At 37.8% G+C, this 22,177-nt stretch overlaps 1 protein-coding gene across 3 annotated transcripts in view; it reads left to right on the top strand.

The window, feature by feature from the left end:
- Positions 1-6: 6 nt before the first annotated feature.
- The window catches only part of ARHGAP11A (Rho GTPase activating protein 11A), a 25,312-nt gene continuing 3,141 nt past the window's right edge, over positions 7-22,177 (top strand). Inside the window, exons 1-11 of one of the 3 annotated variants that reach the window (XM_014532955.1) lie at positions 7-128; positions 4,807-4,877; positions 6,669-6,765; positions 7,275-7,528; positions 8,963-9,126; positions 9,801-9,947; positions 15,878-15,952; positions 16,563-16,730; positions 19,423-19,552; positions 20,006-20,114; positions 21,901-22,039. In XM_014532955.1, coding sequence (XP_014388441.1) covers positions 7,464-7,528; positions 8,963-9,126; positions 9,801-9,947; positions 15,878-15,952; positions 16,563-16,730; positions 19,423-19,552; positions 20,006-20,114; positions 21,901-22,039 — 997 coding nt within the window. In that variant the 5' untranslated portion in view covers positions 7-128; positions 4,807-4,877; positions 6,669-6,765; positions 7,275-7,463. Of the gene's footprint in view, positions 129-4,806; positions 4,878-6,668; positions 6,766-7,274; positions 7,529-8,962; positions 9,127-9,800; positions 9,948-15,877; positions 15,953-16,562; positions 16,731-19,422; positions 19,553-20,005; positions 20,115-21,900; positions 22,040-22,177 lie in introns of those variants that run through there. The other 2 variants (XM_014532957.1, XM_014532956.1) reach the window with 2 other exon arrangements.

The raw sequence follows: 22,177 nt of genomic DNA, 5'->3' as shown, positions 1-22,177 counted from the left end.
TGTGGGATCAGCGGCTGGTGAGGTTGGCCTTGGTGCAGCAGCTTCGGGCTGCCTACGGCATTAAGGTCAAAGGTGGCCGCGGGCAGGGCGAGCGCCGGAGACGGGACTCAGCCGCCGCGGCCGTGGTGGTAAGTCCTGGGGGAGATTCCGGTTTTTTGGGGGGTGGGGGGGAGCACAGCTTGTACTGTCACTACCAGGTCATGCCGGCATGTTCATTCTGTATGGACCCAAAAGAGAAGGTGGTTACGTGCGTCTGATTCAATCCAGGTAGCCACCGGCTGACGTTTAAAAGAATGACATGGCTTATTCTTGACAGGGGTTTTTGGTCACTGAGAGAAAGTTGCAGGACTTTTCAGTCTCAGCAGCTTGACATTTCGAGGTAGATAATCGGGGGGCATGTAACTGTCCTGTGCGTGGTAGGATGTTTAGCAGCATCCCTGACATGTACCCACAAGATGCCAGTAGCATCTCCCAGTTGTGACAATTAAAAATATTTCCAGTTGGCTTTCCCCGCTTTCTCCATCGTTGTCATCGTCCCGTCCTCCCCCCCTCGCCCCCTCAGACCTGTTACCTTTGCCTCTCTCTCTCCTAAGCTCCAAGGGCCCTTCGTTTGCTTCTGTAACTGGTTTCCTGAGCCTAAGCAGCCCAGCTGGCTCACTTACACTACCTCTGTCACTTTCTACATAAAATTTCTCTTATACTTGGGGAAAAAATCCCCTGCCCTCCCCTCCCCATATTGCCAGTTTATTGTATTTTGAACAAGCAGCACATGGGGAAGGAGATACATACCCTGTTGTAGAGTAAGGTTTGAAGAGAAGGGGGACCAGTACATTTTCTAAATGAATCAGTAGACGAGGAGGTCTGACAGAACATTAAAATGGGCTTCAGATAATAACCTCTATATTCACCAATTTGGAAAAAAAAATCATATTTTGACACATAAAGCTGTTTTTTTAAATGAGTAAGATGAGAATCCAGAGTGGAATGATTTAAAAAGCTGTTGAGGGCCCTAGCCAGTTGGGCTCATTGGATAGAGCGTATGCCCGCAGACCGAAGGGTTCTGGGTTCGATTCCAGTCAAGGGCATGTACTTTGGTTGCAGGCTCGATACCTCGGCCGTAGGGGAGGCAGCCAGTCGAGGTGTCTCACATCCATGTTTCTGTCTCTTCCCCTCCCTTCCACTCTCTCTAAAAAAAAATGGAAAAATCCTCAAGTGAGGATTAACAACAACAACAAAAATAAAATTATTTCTAAAAATATATATAATAAGAAAAAAATAAATAAAAAAGTAAAAATATATATAATAAGCTGTTGATGATTTTGGGTGGTCAAGGTAAGGGAATTTTGAATGAGACTTTTATATCTACTGCATCAAGAATTTCATTGTGGGCCTGATTGGTGTTCTCAGTGGTTAGAGCGACATCCCAAGCACACAAGGATCTTGGGTTTGATTCCTGGTCAAGGGCATGTACCTGGGTTGCAGGTTCCATCCCTGGCCCCAGTTGGGGGTGTGCAGGAGGCAACCATTCCATGTGTCTCCCACATGGATGTTTATCTTTCTCTCCCTCCCCTAACCCAACCCCCCTCTCTTCCACTCTTTCTAAAAATCAATGGAAAAATATTCTCTGGTGAGGATTAACAAAAAAGAAAGAAAAAGAACTTTGTGAAAAATTAAGTAAATGGAGTATAAAGCATTTTATTTTTAATTTATTTGCCTAATTATATGGTACTTTCTAAGTACTTAGAACTGAAGACTGATAAAAGTAAATTTTATAACTTAATAGTTTATAATATCTGAAAGATAGTAAGTACTTGGAGAAGAAAACTACTAACACAAATAATTTGTGTTCTGGCCAGGGGGCTCCGTTGGTGGGAATGTTGTCCCACACACCAAAAGGTTGCTGATTCCATTCCCAGTCGGGGCACATACATAGGTTGCAGGTTCCATTCCAGGTCGGGAGTGTATGGAGGCAACAGGTCAATGTTTCTCTCTTTCTCATCTCAATAAAATTACATCTTGCAGTGAGGATTTTTTAAAAAATGATGTGTATACCTCATAAACTTTAGAGAAATTGTTTTTATATTCTTACAAAACCAACTATATTTGAGATTTTGGAAAGCCAATCTAGCTTTTAAATATTAACAAATATGTTGCCATATGAAAGAATTTGTACATGGATTTTTTTCACCGCTTAAGAAAAACTGACACCTGTCATTAGATTCAGATAGGTCTGAGTTTGAATCCTGCTCTACCCCTACTAGATGTGTGATCTTGAACTGCTTGTTTAATTTTCCTAAGCTTCAGTTTCTACTCTATAAAGTGGGAATAATGGTATCTCTCCTTGGGCTGTCTAAAAAAAACTCTAAGATATGGCAATAGGACTACCACAATGCCTGTCACATGTCACTTAAACTAATTTTAGTTTAATAAACGGTCTATATCCTGATTGTCACACTAGAAACACTAATAAAATGTTCTAATAAAGAAATACAGAAGATTATAGTGTTACATGAGTGGGATCTAACAAGATAGGTAACTGAAAACTATATTTCTTTAGTTATTGGGTGTTGTTGGCCAATAATAGTTTTGAGTTTTTTAAGAAAAGAACTAGAAATCTTTTAAGGGTGGTATTATAAATGATATTCCAATACATACAGTTTAAAAAGCATGCTCTTTATTTTATGAGATCAAATTTTAGCAGTTACTTATGAAGCCAAATATTGAGAATAATGAGACCTAAGGGAGGACAAGCTCCCTGAATTCTACTTATGTATGACATTTGTAGACATATAATCAGCTTCAGCATCTGATTTATTTTTGCATTTTGCTTGGTTGCACAGTATCAAGAAAATTTTGCTTTACCCAGACAAGGGGTTACCTATGTTAACTTTCTTTTTTTAAGTAGCTCTCTTTGAAATGGTAATCATAGCAGCAGCAAATATTCTTTGAATGCTTGCTCTGCATCAGATTAAGACCTATGTGAGGATACTGAGGCATAGGGAATGTTAATTTGATCAAGGTCACTTGGTAAATGGAAGAGCCAGTACAGTGGGGCCTTGACTTACGAGTTTAATTCGTTCCATGACAGAGCTCATAACTCAAATTACTCGTATGTCAAATCATAAAGTGAACGAGTGAGACACGTGATGCTGGGCTGATGTTGTGGCATTCACTGTGACGTTCGCTGCGCCAACTAGCGGTAGGGTATCTGAAGCTGGCTCGTAACCCGAATTTTAGCTCGCAACTCAAAGCAAAAAATTGGCCGAGAGATGGCTCGTATCTTGAAAAACTCGTTAGTCGGGACACTTGTAAGTCAAGGCCCCACTGTATTTGAAATCTGGCAGTTCTCCCTCTAGTAAACAGCTTGCTCTCTTACAGCATTATACTAAATTGTCTTTTCTGTATTCTTCAATTAAATGGAGCCACATGTTTGGAAAAGTGAAATTTTGTTAGTCTGTTGAATCATGAACAATGCTGAATGGTTTCGCATTGTAAATACAAGGTTAAATAATAAATAAGATGCTCTTAAAATATAAGTGCTTCAAGAGCATTCTTGGAGAGCAGATTCATTTAAGCTACATTAACATTTTTGAGATTAGGTATACACACTTATTTAAGTTTGTATAAGTAGACACATATACAGGCTTTAATTTATTTTCTTAAATCCAATGAAAAGCTACAACTTTGTTATTCAGTGACACATTTTTAAGAAGTTTGAATGTGTGCACAAAGATAGTGTGTACAAACATGCAAGTTAACCGACATTTACAATTTTACTCTTGGGATTTTCAAAGTAGTTAAATGAAATTTGAATTAAATGTTTGCAGAATCCCTATTTTTGGGTAGCTCAGAAAGTAGTTTGAATAGCATTTTCCATGGAGTGTGTAAAAGATAATCAGGTCTAAAAATAACCACTTCTGGTGTAATTTTAGGAAGTACCCAATGAATGACAGGAATTACCATTATCAATTGACTTAGCCTCTTGTTCAAATTAGTATTTATAAGGTGCCAGATGGAAGGTATAAGGTCAGTATTTTTAAGGTCACTGAAAAAACAGGTAGTATTTTTTTAAAATACATATTTATTGATTTCAGAGAAGAAGGGAGAGGGGGAGAGAGAGAGAGAGAGAGAGAAACATCAATGATGAGGCAGAATCATTAATCAGCTGCCTCCTACTGAGGATCCAGCCCACAACCAGGTCCTTGACCGGAATCAAAACCCGGGCCCTTTAGTCCGCAGGCCTAAGTTCTATCCACTGAGCCAAACCGGCTGGAGTGGAACAGGTAGTATTTTGAGGGAAACCTTAGTGTTTTGGGACAAATCTGTTTAAGAATTTCATGACTAAACACTAACAGGGTTGATTTTTCCATAATGGCTTTGGAAACCGATGGAATTTACCAAGTTGCTTGAGGGCACTGACTTTATCTTTGCCATCATTGTACTCTTAGCACCTAGCATAAGGTAGTTACTTTTTACAAAATGTACTTGAAAGAATTGCTTTTTTTAAGTGTTGTTATTGACTTCAGAGAGGAGGGCGGGGAGAGAGAGAGGAAACATCCATGAGAATCATTGATTGGCTGCCTCTTGCACTCCCCCTACTGAGGATTGAGCTGGCAACTAGGGCTTGTGCCCCACTGGGAATCAAACTGTGACCTTCTGGTTCATAGGTCGATACTGAACCTCTGAGCCACCAGCTGGCTCTGCTATCTTTTTTTATTTGTTGAGGTTTTAAATTTGCCCTAATGTTTAAGAAAATTTATATTATGCTTAATATTTGTGTTAGAGTAACTAAATTTGTCATTTTAGGGTAAAATATTTGGAGTACCTTTTAATGCATTGCCCCATTCTGTTGTACCAGAATATGGACACATTCCAAGGTAAGCAAAGTTTGAAATGAATAAATATTTCAAAGTGGTGTTTGAATGTTTAAAAATAAATAGTTGATTGACTCACACATTTGTTTAAATTAACAGATGATTTCATTTCTCAGTAGTAATGTAAAAAAAAATTTACTTAAACTTTCACATATTTTAACTTTAATTTTTACTTACTCCCAGGATTGAATTTTAAGGTTTAGTAATGAGTAAATGTTAGAGAGCAAATTATTTTTGTTCTATTAAATTAGAGATTTCAGATCTATACCAATTCTTTTGCCACAATTCTGATTATATTCAGTAATATACTGAATTACCAATACAGCCAAAATATTGATATTTTTATTTTAGAAAAGTTGGGTAAAAGAATATTATGCTAAGATATTAGCGTATTTGTGAATATAAATTACATACCTTGAACTTTTTAATGTTGTTTACTGTTTATAAATAATCTTTTGGACTAACTGGATCAGAAATTACTAGGTAAGTTTACATCTTAAGAAAATAGTTTAAATGCATTTAAAGAAACTGTTTTAGCTCTCTCTAATTATTTTTCCCTCTGTCCAAAGTAGGGTTCATTCTGCCTACTCTAGTCCAGTAACCTGGGTTTTTAATTGATGCATTGTCCAAAAGCACTTACTGAGCACCTTGCTACCTTAGAATCATTTTCCCACAGATAATAGGTGTAGATTCATAATCTTCATTAAGGTTTCCACTTAGTATTTTGCTTTTTAAATAATCTGCAAAGGTTTGTTTATACGGATTTTCAACATTTAGAATTGCAAATTCTAATAATGACTACATCTTTGTCATAATTTTTGCGTGCTAAAAGAAACAACAAACTACTCTGTCAGTTACCCTCTGCGATGTTTAGTCACTGTGCACCAATGCAACTTTTATCAGTTGCTTACAGCTGATATCCATTCTAATTTATTGGTACCAGCTATTAACTAAGCATCTAAAACTACCATTGGTTGTTAGAAATTGTTCAATGTAAAAATTGAGCACACACCTTTAAATATGAAAAAGATTGTAAGGACTGGGGTGTATTTGATTTTCTGAGAGATAATGTTAGAGTGAGAAAAAAAAAACACCTTGCCTTATTTTGGGGGAAACGTAGTAAGTAGATGGTAGATATTTTAAGCTGTGTATGCTGTGCAAGATCCCACATGGGAGAGAATGAAGAAAAGAAGGCCTTGGAGACTTGAGTCATCCTAGCATGTAGAGGGCTGGAAGAAAAAGAGGATCCAGAAAAGGAGTTTGAGAAGAAGCAGTCAAAGAGTCAGTAGGAAAACCAGAAGAGTGAAAAAGTATTTTTAAAATGATCTGGGAGTGGTCAAGTGTATTATGCTGGTAGGACAAACAAGATGAAGACAATGAATTTACCATGGATTTGGCAAGGCAGAGGCCATTGGTGACTCTGAAAGCGCTTTTTTTTTTTTTGAGTAATGGCTATGAGAGTCTGATTGGAGAGGGTGGAGGAGAGACTGGGATATGAAGGAAGGTAGATTAGAGGCAGTGCAAAAGACAAGTCCTGTGCTCTGAATGAAAGCAGAGAAACAGAGGATTGAGAAGGATGTAGGTTAAGTGGGTTTACTGAAGTTGTCATGGGTAAAATGGTGGTTCCTAGAGAGGAATTTAGGAAGCAAGTGGCCTTTTATCACAGATTAAAGGGATTTGTAGCATCAGAGCTTCTGTAAGGGGTGTAGTGCCTGGTCTGCTCCTGTACTTTGGCAGAATAATGGGATTTATAAAGATGTGTTCTGGCCACCTGAAAAGATTTCTCTGTTTCAGTTTTCTTGTTGATGCTTGCACATCTCTAGAAGAGCATATTCATACAGAAGGGCTTTTTAGGAAATCAGGATCTGTTATTCGTCTAAAAGCGTTAAAGGTAAGCATATTCTTAAACTGTCATTTTTCTTTTGTGCCATATTTTTGGTGTGGTTTTGTGATTGAGCTATGTAGAAGTATTACATGAATTATTGACAGAAATTGAATTTGAAAATAGCTTTTTTCATGGCAGAAGAACTTTTTTCCAAAAGAAAGTAAATCATTTCTGTAATGCTCTTCCCCCCTACGCTGTTTTATTGAGGTATAATTGACCAGTACATTTAGGATGTACAACTTGATGTTTTGATTTACATATACATTGTGAAATTACCACAATCAAGCTGTTTATAAAATGCTTTGAAAGTTTAGAGTAATTTAAAATTCATAGTCCTAGTTTCTATAAATGGAAAAAATTTTTTTATTATTTTTAGCCTTCTGAAAAGGAGATATATTGAAATAAGAGTTAAAAGAAATTTATTTTAAAAAGCTCTTTAGAGTACAAGAAAGGATAGTTTATTTGCAATATACTCCTAAGCCCCCAAACACTCATGATTATTTTATATATTTCAGAATAAACTGGATCATGGTGAAAGTGGCCTGTCTTCTGCACTTCCTTGTGATATTGCAGGACTTCTTAAGCAGTTTTTTAGGGACTTGCCAGAGCCCATTCTCCCAGCTGATTTACATGAAGCACTTTTCAAAGCTCAACAGTTAGGAACAGAAGAGAAGAATAAAGCTACATTGTTGCTCTCCTGTCTTATGCCTGACCACACTATTGATATATTAAGATACTTCTTTAATTTCCTCAGGAATGTTTCTCTTAGGTAAGTAGTAATTAAAAGTCTTGGGAAATGAGAATTTAATTACTCAAGTAGCTGGATTTACTCTTACAGATAATAAAATTTCATTTGGAGTGAAAACTTCTTAAAAGTCCTATATAACAAAACCCTAATATGCAAATCAACCAAACAGCAGAAGACTGGTCACTATGATGCACACTGACCACCAGGGGGCAGATGCCCAACGCAGGACGCTCCTGTGTTGACCATCTGCCCCCTGAGAGGGAGGTGACTGGTGGGGGCGGGGCCAGTGAGCGGGCGGGGCCAGGTTGCCAGGCAAGGTGGGTGCCAGCGGGGGCCCCCTGATCGCCCTGCCTGCAGTCGCCCCACAGATTAGCCCTGATTGTCAGCCAGGCCTTGGAACCCTACTCTGTGTATTGGGAACAGTCTCTTAGAAAGAAAAATTAAAACCTGGTAAGGCTACTCTTAACACTGAAAAAACAGGATGATGCAGCGATGGCATGCATGGACTCTGGCTTGTCCATTTTGTGGTCAGCCCTGATTCTGACACTTATTACTGTGTGACAAAGCCAGTTACTTATCAGGATTTTTCCATTGTCATGCATAAGTGTGATTGGCCTGTGGTTTTGTTTCTTGTTTGTTTTTAATAGAATACATTCTTTGCTAGATTTTGGTGTTAACACTAAGTTGCATCTATAATATAAAAGTGTATTATGCTAATTAGAACGGACAGCTGAACGACCTTCTGACGTCCTTCTGGACAAAGCCGTGGCGGTGGGGGCCGAGGCAGAGGTGGTTAGGGGCAATCAGGCAGGCAGGAGAGCAGGTAGGAGCCAGCAGTCCCGGATTGCGAGAGGGTGCAGGCCGGTCTGAGGCCCCTCCTCCCCTGCATGAATTTTGTGCACCAGGCCTCTAGTATTATATATTTCCTTTCCATAAGAAATCTATCCTGTATAACTTAAGAAACAATATACCAAATGATTTACTATGTCTTCTCTGATCATTATGAATGCCTGAACAGCTTATTGGTGATTGTAGGATTCTTTGTCCACTGAATGGTTTCAGATTACTGTGTTTTTAAAATATTTGTGTTTTGCTCTTCAAATTTCTCTTCTCTTTGCTGTCAATGAGCCTGCTTGTTCTAGACATACTTCCTGCCTTCTAATACTTCAGATTTCCTGTGTGTGGGTTTGAAAATCAGACATATTCAATTTGTGTGGAAAAACAAAGTGTGGGCTCTATGTTTGCATGATTTTGATGATGTGTATCTAAGCACACAGAAGTTGTGTATTTCTGGTTCTGTCTTTATTCAACCTGATCATGTAGATGGGTAGATGAAGGGTAACTATATTGTGACTTGTGTTGGACTGGAAAAGTAAAAGGTCTTCAAAATATACTTAATACTTTATTTTAATTTTTATCTTTGGTGCCATCTCATAAAACCTTTTTTTCATTTAGGTCCAGTGAGAATAAGATGGATAGCAGCAATCTTGCAGTGATATTTGCACCAAATCTTCTTCAGACAAGTGAAGTACATGAAAAGATGTCTGCCAACACAGAAAAAAAGCTACGATTGCAAGCTGCAGTAGTACAGACTTTTATTGATTATGCATCAGATATTGGTAAGATGTAGTTGCATTATTAAGTAACTAGAGGCCCGGTGCATGAAATTCGTGCACGGGAGAGGGGGCCTGCACCCTCTCCAATCTGGGACCTCTTGGGGGATGTCTGACTGCCAATTTAGGCCTGATTCCTGCGGGATTGGGCCGTTCGGCAGTCAGACATCCCTCTCACCATCTGGGACCGCTGGCTCCTAACCGCTCACCTGCCTGCCAGCCTGATCACCCCTAACCACTCTGCCTGCCTGCCTGATCGCCCCTAACCACTCTGCCTGCCTGTCTGATGCCCCTAACTGCTCCCCTGCCTGCCTGATCGCCCCTAACCTCTCTGCCTGCCTGATGTCCCTAATCGTCTCTGCCTGCTTGCCTGATCGCCCCTAACTGCATTCCCCTGCTGGCCTGATCGCCCCTAACTGCCCTCCCCTGCTGGCCTGATCTCCCCTAACTGCCTCTGCCTCAGCCCCCGCCACCGTGGTTTTGTCTGGAAGACGTCCGGTCTAATTAGCATATTACCCTTTTATTAGTATAGATGGGATTTATTTAAGTGAGGGAGATCCCAGCTTCTTCAAGTGAACTATGAAGACAACTGTTAGAAAGTTGGTATATACTATTGAAACATTTCGGGGGAGAGGGGGGCAAGTAGAGGAAAGATCTTAATTGTGAACATTTTCTTTTAGGACATGTTCCAGATTTTATCATGGAAAAGATACCGCCTATGTTGGGTATTGATGGTCTCTGTGCTACTCCATCACTGGAAGGCTTTGAAGAAGGTCAATATGAAACTCCTGGTGACTATAAGAGAAAGCGAAGACAAAGTGTAGGAGGTAAGGAGCAGTGACAGTTTGTTTTAGGGAGGTACAGCAATTTGCTTTATCTGAAATTCGCTTGAACATAAAGAAGTAGAAGCTATGGTGTATGCCATTTTGGTGCTTACAGCATAGTTAGAACGGCGTGACATATGCATGTGAAAAGTAAAAGTGACAGTATAATCTAATATTAAGTGCTAGATCTTCAGCACAAACCAAATGAGAAAAGTTCCCAGGATTGTAATTGTCAGGGCTCTTCAAAGTGAGCCTTCTTAAAGAAAAGGTAGAATGTAAGGGGGATTGGGTGGAGGACCAGAATAATTGTATCTTACTCTAGATGAGAAGAATGCTATGAAAAAATATTTCTGTAAGAAAGAAGTAATCAATGTCTGTAAAAAGACCAACGTGGCTTGAAGTGTTCATCCTAAGGATTAGGATGATATGGTGAGCTCAATGTCAGGCTAAAGAATTAGAACATTGAGTATTAGAGAACCATTGAAGTCATAACATGATTAAAAATACGGCAGTCCTCGGGTTACATCGAACTCGACGTACATCGCCATCTCCCATTTATTAAAAAAAAAAAAGTTCCATCATTTCGACGTATGTACATATGTACTTAGTTTTTTATTTATTTACCACAAGTAAAGGTCAGGAATTGTTATCTTTCTTTTAAATTTTTTTTACTGTTTCAATTCATTACTGCTGTGTATGTGCTCCATGTGAGTGACGTAGGTGCTTATGTAGGTGGGTTCCGACTTACGGTGAAAATCGCATTATGTCGCGCCCTAGGAATGGATCTCCAACGTAACCCGAGGACCTACTGTATTTTAGAAAGTTATCTAGTTTGAAGAACTGAGACTTGGAGGTAGGGAGAATAGTCAGAAATGTGGGGCAATAATCCAGGTATGAGATAATGATTTGAAAGTGATATGAATTAGTTAGGAATATGAACTAAATAATGTGGGAACATTACCAAGGAAGAAACAAAAAAATCCAGGGTTCCATTGTAGTGAAATCAATTATAATACTTTTCAGCTGCTTTTTTTAATTTAATTTTTTTAATTCTCACCTGAGGATATTTTTTCCATTTATTTTTTAGAGAGTAGAAAGGAGGGATGGAGGGGTAAGGAGAGGGAGAGATATGAGAGAGACACATCGATAGGTTGCCTCCCGCATGCATCCTGACAGGCCAGGGATTGAACCCACAACCTAGGTACATGCCCTTGATGGGAAATAAAACCTGCCACCCTTCCGTGCGCAGGCTGATGCTCTAAAAGCGCTGAGAAACACTGGCCAGGGCCACATCTCCTTGATGAAGAAGTCTGTGGCCGTATCTCCTCCAATTATCTTGGAAAATTTCTTATCTTTTGAGTATTGGAACCAGTTGTCATTAACTACCCCATTTCTTTTAACTATTGGTTTATATAGTATTACCTTCTATTTTTTCTTTGCTTCCTGTATAAATTTCTTATGCCTTCTGCATCAGTTTCCTAGGGCTACTATAACAGAGTACAACAAACTGGGTGGCTTGAAACAAAACTTGAGTACAACTGCAGAGACCATAATTGCAAATAAGGTCACATTCTCAAGTACTGGGAGTTAGGTCTTAAACATATCTTGGAGGACAGAATTCAACCCATTAAACTTCTTCCTATCCCAAATGTAGCTATTTTAAGACACAGATTATCTTTACTACCCTACTTCCTTATAGTTTGTTACCTCATCTAAATAGTTGAACACTGGATCTCTGTCATTCACTGTTAACTCTCAAATGTCAGTTTCAGATTCATGCAAATTATTTAATAACAATTTTCCTATTTAACCACATCAGTTCCACTTTAGTAAGGGAGGGCCTACTAGGCATTCTTCTTCTTCTTTTTTTTTTTTTATACATTTCAGAGAGGAAGGGAAGAGGGAGAGAGATATAGAAACATCAATGATGAGAGAGTATCATTGATCAAGTGCCTCCTGCACACCCCCTACTGGGGATTGAGCCCACAACTTAGGCATGTGCCCTTGCCTGGAATCAAACCCGGGATCCTTCAGTCCACAGGCCAACACTCTATCCACTGAGCCAAACCAGCTAGGGCTAGGCATTATTCTTTAAAAAATAAAAGTGTAAACATGACTCCCAACCACTGAGTCATACCAGCCAGACTAGTGTTTATTTTTTATGTTATAGTTAGCCTTCTTTCTTTTTAATATCAGACTTTGAAATGCCACAAACATCACTGTGATCTGATTTGCAGTAGCTTTAAAGAATCTTTTGACTTTTTTTTTTTACTTATTAAATTGTGGAAAAATATAACAAAATTTACCACCTTAACCATTTTAAGTGTACACTTCAGTAGTGTTCAGTACATTCACATTGTACAACCAAACTCTAGAACTTTTATTTTGCTGTTATAAGAGTTAGTTACTTATTCCTTAACTTTATGCTATATATGACAATTCTCAATAATTGTATTGCTCTAGAATCTACACAGAATTCATGAGCACACTCTTAAAATAAGTAAGAGGAATTTGGTCTATCATAATTTTCCCATTCTTGCCTGTGTATGTGAGTGTGTGGGCTCCTTGGCATTGTCTTTGTGTTAATGAATGTCTTTCATGGACACTGATGCAGCACTGAACTGATTCAATTAATATGATGCCCTGAAATCCTCTATAATAATAAAAGCATAATATGCTAATTAGACCAGACGTCCTTCTGGACGAAGCTGGAGATGCGAGGGAAGCCCAGGTCCCGGGTGCCTGCCAGTGGCCTGAGGGAATCCTGGGTCCCGGGTGCCAGAGGGAAGCAGATGCCGGCATCCAGGGGAAGGAAGGCCTACTCTTGCACGAATTTCATGCATGGGGCCTCTAGTGTATAATTAAAGGCTAATATGCAAATCGACTGAACGGCGGAACAACTGGTCGTTATGACGCGCACTGACCACCAGAGGGCAGACACTCAATGCAAGAGCTGCCCCCTGGTGGTCAGTGCGCTCCCACAGGGGGAGCACCGCTCAGCCAGAAGCTGGGCTCCCAGCTGGCAAGCGCAGTTGGGGGAGCCCCTCCTGCCTCCGTGGCAACACTAAAGATGTCTGCTGTGAGCAGGCCTAAGCTGTCAGTCGGACATCCCCTGAGGGCTCCCAGACTGTGAGAGGGTGCAGGCTGGGCTGAGGGCCCCCCTCCCCCGAGTGCACGATTTTTGTGCACCAGGCCTCTAGAGAGGTGGTCTATACTTTCAGTGTGGCCCATTATGCACCAAGGACAGTCTCAGATTATGGAGGGAACAGTTTGTCTTTCCATACCCCTGGTTTTGCTGTGCTGGTCTAATTGTGTTTATCTGCTGTGGCTGAATCTGTTGCTCTGTGTCTTCTGCTCTACATCTTGTTTCTCTTCTTTTCCTTTCTTTTTTCTTTTTCCTCTCCCTTATTAACCTTGTTGATCTGCCCAGGTTTCATAAAGGTTGGCTTGGTTAGCCATTGCCTGCGAGTTAGAGCATTGCCTATTTTTGGCTCTTTGAGGTTTTCAGTATTCTCCTGGTTTGTATATATTTCACTTGAGAGTGTAAGATTTCTCAATACATAAGTGCGCTATAGCTGAGCTTGAATTTACTAGTAAATAACTACATTGAGTGATATTTGCTGATTAACATATTTAAGAGATTTTTTTGTTTCATTGTGACTGAAAATTAGGGGTACATTTTTGCATGAAAGTATTCCTGTTGAAGTCACAATTTCTTATATAGCTAAATCCAGTGTATATTTTTTGGCTTGTATTATTGAGAATCTCTGACTATTTGATTATGTCCTGTCTTTCCTGATTTTTTTTCCTCTCCTTTTTTATTTGTTTACTTTTGGTTTTGCTTTGAAATACTATGCTTTCATGGTTTTCCTGCCTGTTAAGTCATTTGTTCTGTCTCATTTTTATGGATTTTTTTCTTACCACCTCTTGAATGTTCCATTCTTTCATACTTGATCTTCTTACTCTTTGTCCTCTATTTATTTGTTTATTTTTAAAATAGATTTGTATTGATTTCAGAGAGGAGGGAGAGAGAGATAGAAACATCAATGATGAGAAAGAATCATTGATCAGCTGCCTCCTGCACACCCCACACTAGGGAGCAAACCCACAAGCCGGGGGACCAGGAATCAAACCGTGACCTCCTGGTTCATAGATCTACATTCAATCACTGAGCCATGCTGGCCGGGCTTTGTCCTCTTTTTAAATGATCTCATTCATTGTCATTTTTAAAAACTACCATTTCTGGGCTGATGATTCCCAAATCTACTTCTCCAGCCCAGATCTTTACACAAATGGATTTATATCATCTCAGTGTTTCATAGACATATCTAACTCTTTTTTCATAATGTCCCTTTTTTTTTTTGGTGGCACCATTATCTACTGACTCAGCAAGTCAGAATTTTCCCCACATCTCACTATTCACCAAATCTTGTAACTTTGATCTCCTAAATTATTCCTGCCTTCATTTTCCACTGTTCTGTCCCTGTTCAGACCTTCATCTGCTGTCTGGCTAATTTCCACTCTTCCTTCAGGTCTCAACTATTCCTCAGGAATACCTTTGACTCCCCAGTATAAGTCAGTTGTTATATTTGTACCTCAGACTATTTAACCCACTTGTCATTATGTATTTAGTATTTCCTTAGTGTACTTGTTTCCTCTCTGAGAATAAGTTCCATAAAGGCAGACTGTCTTGGTCACTGTTGTATCTCTAATGCTAGTGCAGTGCTTGACACATTATAGGAACAAATTAAATACTTGTTGAATGACTTAGTAACATACTTAGAAGAACCTTCAGCTAGTTTGCCTGCCTCCAGGGAGGCTTGCTGCCTCAGGTCTGTCTTTCACACTGCTGTCAGAGCAATTTTTCTAAAATGTGCATCAGACAGTTTTGCCTTTGGAGAAAGAAGTTCAAGTTTTTCAAAATGACACACAAGCCCTCTTCCTGATATAAAAAGGGTTATCTTATGTTCACTTCAGCAGCACCTACACTAAAAATTGGAATGATACAGAGAAGATTAGCATGACCCTTGCACAAGGATGATACAAATTCCTGAATTTTTGTGACTGTGGGGGGAAGGGTGGTGGGTGGAGGTAGAAGAGGATATGTGGGAGATGAATAGTGGTGGAAAATAATAAAATAAAGGGAAGAATTAAAAACAAACAAACCACAAGACACTACTTAAAAAAGGCTTATCTTTTACCTTATCAACTGTTCACTGTTTGCTCTAGCAATACCAAACTACTGGTTTCACCCAGCCATTGTAGCTCTGGTTGAGCGTTGACCCATGAACCAAGAGGTCACCAGTTCCATTCCCAGTCAGGGCACATGCCTGGGTTGTGGGCTCCATCCCCAGTTGGGGGCGTGCAGGAGGCAGCCGATCTTTGATGTTGCTCTCTCATCAATGTTTCTATCTCTCTATTCTTCTCCCTTCCTTTCTCTCTAAAATAAATCAATAAAAACATTTTTAAAAAGATCTGCTAGTTTCTAGTATACATAAATCTTGTGTTTACTTACATGCCTATGCATATGCTGTTCACCTTGCCTCAAATCAACACCTACTAATCCTTCAGAACACAGGCCAGGTTTTACTTACCCTGCAAAGCTTTTTCTCTTATTGCCACTTCCCCTTCCTCAACAAGTAATGCTTTCCTCTTCCATACTCTTTCCGTACATCATAAGTATTTGTTTTACATTTCATTTGGTATTGTATATCTCTTATTTTTTGAAAGAGAGATCAGAGTATAAGTGAAATGGAATAAAATATACCATTTAGGTTTTTTCCTATTTTGAAATAATAACCTTAAGTGACCTTAAAAACATATGTTGATACAAATGTAGATTCTAGAAGACCACAGATATCAATGTGAATTATTGGTGAAAGTTAGGTAAATGTTATAATTAATTATATGATTATATATGCCTTGCATTTCAGATTTTGTCAGTGGAGCACTAAATAAACTTAAATATAACAGAACACCCTCTGTTACACCTCAACAAGAAAGAATCAGTAAGTGATATGTATTTAATGAAAATTTCTGAGTTATTTTGGTTTAATCAAATCCAATATTTTCAGTGGAGATACTGTACTATAATACTATGCTGTGACTTGCTAATTACATTGGATATAATAAACCCAAAATTATAGATAAGAATTTCTTTTAGTCTATTTTATCTTTAATCTTCTAAATCATGCTTTTCTGTTGCTTATAAGTTAGATGTTATTGAACATGTAAGAATAACTCAATTTTATTTTTGTTTTAGAACCATAAGTTTATGAGTATATGTGACCCTCCCCCCCCCCTTTTTTTAATCTTGGTTTGCTTGTGGTTGAAATTAGCCCAGTAACAATTATAATTTTCTTCCCTATGTTAATATTCTTTAATGTGAATTATATGCATCTTTTAGTATATTTTGATCAAGTTACTACAGCTTGCCTATTTTTATTTTACAGAATTAATTATATTAATTTAGTTTTATAGCATGTATTTGATAATGTGAACATATATCACTCCATTCTTTGTTTAGTCCTAAGTAATAATTTTATAAGAATAAATTTATATAGCTTTTTTATTTTATCAACATTGTGGGAGAAACAATAAATTGTGGGGGTTTTTCAGCCCAGCTGTCTGAATCTCCAGTGATTCTTACACCAAATGCTAAGCGCAAACTGCCAGTAGATTCTTCTCATGGTTGCTCAAGTAAGAAAAGGAAGTCCATCAAGCACAATTTTAATTTTGAGTTGTTGCCAAGTAATCTCTTCAGTACCAGTTCTACACCAGTATCAGGTAACAAATGTGATTTACATAATTGGGTTGTAAACATTAACATAAGTGCCTGTTCTGGGTAAAGTGCTATTTCATGTTAATACTGCCCTTGAGGAGCCAGAGCTTTATTTTTTATTAAACCTGAATTTTTATAAAGTCCCCTAAGTTTTAAAATAGACTGATCTGTATAATTGACATGTATGTGGTTTATGGCCATGCCCATTGAAAGTTATGAGAAATAACTGGGAGGGAGAGTCTGGCTTCTGTGGATAGCATCAATGCTCAGATTTTATGTGATTAGACATACTGAATTCTACTTCTGGATCTGTAGCTATAGCTGTATTGCTGTCTTCTGTTAAGTTGAGGTTGTCCAAAGTTTGATCATCTCTGAATCCACAGTGGGGTAACTATCATGAGTTGCATGTGGATGGGGGGGCGGGGGAGGGATGTAATATTTTTAATGTTTTATGCTCTAAAAGCTTTAAAAAGTTTTTATATACTGTTTCTTGTAGCATGGCTTCCAGATCCCTTACCATCCCAGCCATTTTCTTCCAAATGAACTATAAGTTCCTAATATGGCCAACCAGAGCCTCCAGGGAATAATATAATTTAATCATGCCCATTTGAGTGCCAGACTTTTGTTAGTGTGGTCTTAGGTTGGGTTGGCTTCTTTAGCATGTGCAACAATACAGTTGGCTCAAAATAACCTATAGTCAACCCAAATGAAATGAAACCATAACTAAGTCTGAGGTCTTCCATCTCATATTTGTCTCACATTTAGTCAAAATGTGAGTAATCTCTACCTCTTTTAGATTTTTATTGGTTGGTTTCTGACAATGTTAAGAGTTCCATTTTGAATTCATTAGCTGGGTTAATAGATCTTCTCAAAGGCCTCTCGTTTATTTAAAAAGTTTATATTTTCCCTGTTTGTTTTATTAAAAATTGAAAACAATAGCAGTTTGTTCTCTATGGTCCTTAACAGGTTCTCTTGGTTCATTAATGTGTAATAATAAGAATTTTGAGGATACGTCTGTAGCTTTTTCAGTATTCAGAAGTTGAAGACTTCAATTTATTTCAAAGTAACTTTGGGTTTCGTTTTTTGAAATTTAAAGGCTTTTCCATTTTGGAGGACTTTTTCCAAATGGCACATGTGAAGTGTGGTTCTACCTGCCTTTGCTTATTCGCATTACATTGTCCCCAAGATGATCTGCTGACTCCTTTTCTCTAAACTTCCCCCAAATAAGGTTAAACATTCTTGTGTTATTGTAACATTACTATGAACCTGCTTAATCAGTGAATTTTTTAAATAAAACATTAAACAACAGTAATCCTATTATTTTAACTCACCTCTTTGTTGTTGTTAGTCCTCACCTGAAGATATTTTTCCATTGATTTTTAGAGAGTGGAAGGGAAGGGGAGAGACAGAAAGAGAAACATCAATGTGAGAGACACATTGATTGGTTGCCTCCTGCACACACCCCAACCAGGGCTAGGGATAGAGCCTGCAACTGAGGTATGTGCCTTTAACCAGAATCAAACCTAGGATCCTTCAGTTCATGAGCAAACACTTCAACCACTGACCCAAACTGGCTAGGGCTCACTTTTTTTTTTTCTCTCCTATCCTACTTTCTCAGGCACAATTCAATAAATTTCATTTGCAAAATGTTTTTTTAAATGTTATAAAGGCAATATTATCTAAAGTCCATGAGTACCTATATACAATTTCTTTCTTACATATGTGATAACTTTGCATTATGCCATGTATTCTGGCTGTGCCTTCTTATGATCACTGCAGCCCTAGGATAATGTTACCTGTGTCATATTGGATACATTATACTGGCCTCCAAAATTTTATTTAGCCAAGTGCACACACCCCAAGGTCACTGTAATGGTTGTATTATTAACTATTTTTATAACTGAAAAACACTTGGATGTCTCTGGGGACCCATGTGAATTTATCAAAACAAATGACAAGAGGGTTCACGCTTGTGGAGTATGTCTTAAGCATAATTCAAATGTAAGTCAAATGTATATGGAGCTTTATTTTATAATTATTTTACTTTTTCCTCATTTCTTTTATAGTCAATTATAGTGTTAAAATAACTTGATCAAAATGAGCTGTTGTAACCACCAGTTTTTAGCATGGAACATGACAGTAGACAAGTGGTTAGGCATGTGTTATAGATTATTTTCTTGCTAAAAATATTAGACAAGTTATATTCAAGTCAGACAGCAGTTGGCTAGTAGGTGCATACTGGATACTCAGACTCTAAATTGCTTTTCAATAGTTTATTTTTAGTAATAGTATTTAATATTACGTATCAGATACTTTGCTGGGCATTTTATATATATTACAATAATACTTATATTTGCTATAGAAATCCATTTTCAAAGCCTCAAGTCATTAGTAAATGGTGAGACAGACTGTCTCGTAAGCTTGTCTTTCTCCAATCTGCAACAGTGCCACTCCTTTGTATTCTTAGACAAGTTTAAAACTCCAATGTGCAAGCAATGGTTAATCTGACCTTTCATTTCTACTAAAAAGAAGAAAATTGATTCTTTTTTAGTTGAGTTGGGTTGTTTGGCCCCTAAAATTTTTAAGCAGAAGTGATATGATTTTTCTTGTGGCTTTAAGTCTAATCACTATTAATAATTTATATTTTGAAAAAGAAAATAAGTGTGTGTGGTATATTACATGTGATTGTTTTTATAGTTCACTTTGATACAAGCCCAGAGGTGTCATCTCAGAGTTCACTCTCTCCTATAGCCATCAGTGGAAATCATTTGATCAGTACAGATGTACCACGGCGAAGTAAAAGGATTGCAAGCAAAAAAGTTTGCAGGTAATTTATCTAGGGTATTTTCATTGGATAAATATTTGATGTATATAGCTAATAAAATATTTTGTCTTTATACCAAGAATCATAATTTTAAAAAATGTTTTCTGCGTTATTAACCAGGTGCCCTTTATATATTCTCCAGAGAAAGATTCCTAGTTTGAATCATTTACTTGCTTGAAATCCTACTTCAAGTTGATATGTGTAATTTTTAAATTTCTGGTTAATTTAAAAAGCTAGTTTATTCTGATGATTCTGGTTTATAAGTGACTAAATAACTCTTGTGATAGATGGAAAAATCATTTTTGCGTGCAAATACAATGTGTTCACATATGGTATCTTAAAACTGAACTGATTTTAGAAATATTATTTGCTCTGGACATTCTCAAATTTCATTTTGCAAAAGTTTCTCCAATTTTTTTTGCTATAAACTGATATTTTAAATTCCATTTTTTTTAGGGTGGAATCAGGAAAAGCAGGCTGCTTCTCTCCTAAAATCAGTCGTAAAGAAAAAGTTCGAAGATCTCTTCGTTTGAAATTTAGTCTGGGGAAAAGTAGCAAAGATGCAGTAAGTGTCTATCACCATTTCATTGATGTTTATCATAGCATAACGCTGTAGATTTGATGCTGGAAGACCCTCTCAACCCTGCCTCTCCTCTAGCTACTTTCCCATTCTCTACTCCTCTTTATACCAAACTCTTAAACTTGCCTATCTCTAGTCTCTCCTTTTCCGATTCCATTGAGGCTTTCATCCTCAACACTCACAGAAAATATCCTCATGGTCACCCATGAATTCATCCTCACTCAAGCCACTAGACAAAGATCAGTCCTTGTTTGACTTGACCCACCAGCAACATTTGACCTGGCTGATCACTTGCTCCTTTTCAACGTGCTTTCTTTTCTTGCTTCAAGGACACTACTTTCATGAGTTTCTTCCTTCTTTGCTGGTTACTCTTCTAATTCCTTTGCATTGGAGTTCCCAAAGCTTCATCTTTGGACCTTTCTTTTCTTTCTCCACTCACTCAAAGATGATCATCAATTTTAAACATCATATATTTACTTGAGACCTCCAAGTTTTTATCTCCAGCCCAGAATGCTCTCCTGAACAACTTGTCTGTTTCTTAACATCTGCCTACTTGACCTCCATAGTTGGATGTCTATCCAGTAGACATCTCAAGTGTAACCTTTCCCAAATAGAGGTCTGAGATGCATTTCTTCACTGCCTCTATTTTTCCAATCCTACCCTTTCCCCAATCACACTCCTACCTGTAGTCTTCACCATCCAGTTATGGCAATTCAGTCACTTAGGCCAAACCATGCAGGCATTCTTGACTCCTCACTTTCTCTCACACACCCTGCCTACACCATTAGGAATCCTGTCTTAACTATTGCATTCCGAGTATATTGAGATCAGTTTCATCAGTACTATATTGTTAACTTTAAGTCCTGTCATCTTGAACTTGTATTACTGCAATAAGTCTCTATTAGTAGGTCAACCTGCTTCTACCTTGCTCCTGTACTCTAGCCAAAATTATCCTTTTAAAACCCAAGTTAAGTCATGTCATTTCTTGGCTCAGAACCCTCCAGTAACTCCTCATTTCACTCTGAAAAAAAAAAAAAAGCTAAGTCCTTCCATCGACAGCAACCCTGCACATGACCTGCTCCCAGCCTCCTCTGAGCCCTCTTCCTGCGTACTCAGCTTCATCCACTCTTGCCCCCTTGCTGTAGGACAAATATGCCAGACCTGGCTTCAGCCTTAGAGACTGCACTGGCATTTTCCTCTCCCTGGAATGTTTTGTTCATGACTCTCACCCTCATTTTTTTTACTCACAGATCATCATCTTATGATCACTCTGTTGGAAATTATACCCCCATCTTTTACCATTTCATATCCTTCTTACCCTACTTTACTTTTCTCCATAACACTTTTCATCTTTTGTATTATATATTATACAATATAATTGACTGATTATTATTTTCTAGTCTAAATCTCTCCACCTAAAATATAAATTCCATGAAGGTAAGATTTTGGCCTTAGATTTTTTTGTTTTTCTTTTTAATTTCACTTTCGTGAATAGGCCCTGGCAAAGGCTCATCATAATTTTTTTTTTAAGTTAATGAAGATGTGAGGCAGTTTTTTATTTTGCATTATAAAATATCAACTAAGAGCTGAGTCAAATGCTTACAGTTTTTATCATACATGCAAATGTATTTGGTACAATTTGGTACAATTTCTCAATTATTTTTAATTAACTATAGAATTTTGATAATAAAAATTTATTTTGTTTTAATATTTTTAAAATTAACTGGTTTACTTTTTAACGAAAATGTTCCAATTTTTCTTTTCTGTACAGAATGGGTGTTCTGGTGTCAATAGACATGAAAATGTTGGTCGACGACTTGCAAATCAACAAAATTTAAAAAGTAGTATTGAATCTGTAAAAACAGGTCTGCTTTTTAGCCCAGATAATGACAAAAGATTAACCAAGAAAGGTAATGGTACATTTACATGATATTATTAGAGTTTTACTCAAAAAACCTACTTTAGTTGTTGTTGTTTTTTTAATATATTTTTATTGATTTCAGAGAGGAGGGGAGAGAGAGAGAGAGAGAGACAGAGAGAGAGAGAGA

Source organism: Myotis brandtii, unplaced genomic scaffold, assembly GCF_000412655.1.
Source record: "Myotis brandtii unplaced genomic scaffold, ASM41265v1 scaffold927, whole genome shotgun sequence".
Taxonomy (NCBI): domain Eukaryota; kingdom Metazoa; phylum Chordata; class Mammalia; order Chiroptera; family Vespertilionidae; genus Myotis; species Myotis brandtii.
The sequence above is the reverse complement of the archived record's forward strand: the minus strand, read 5'-3'. Positions and strand labels throughout refer to the sequence as shown.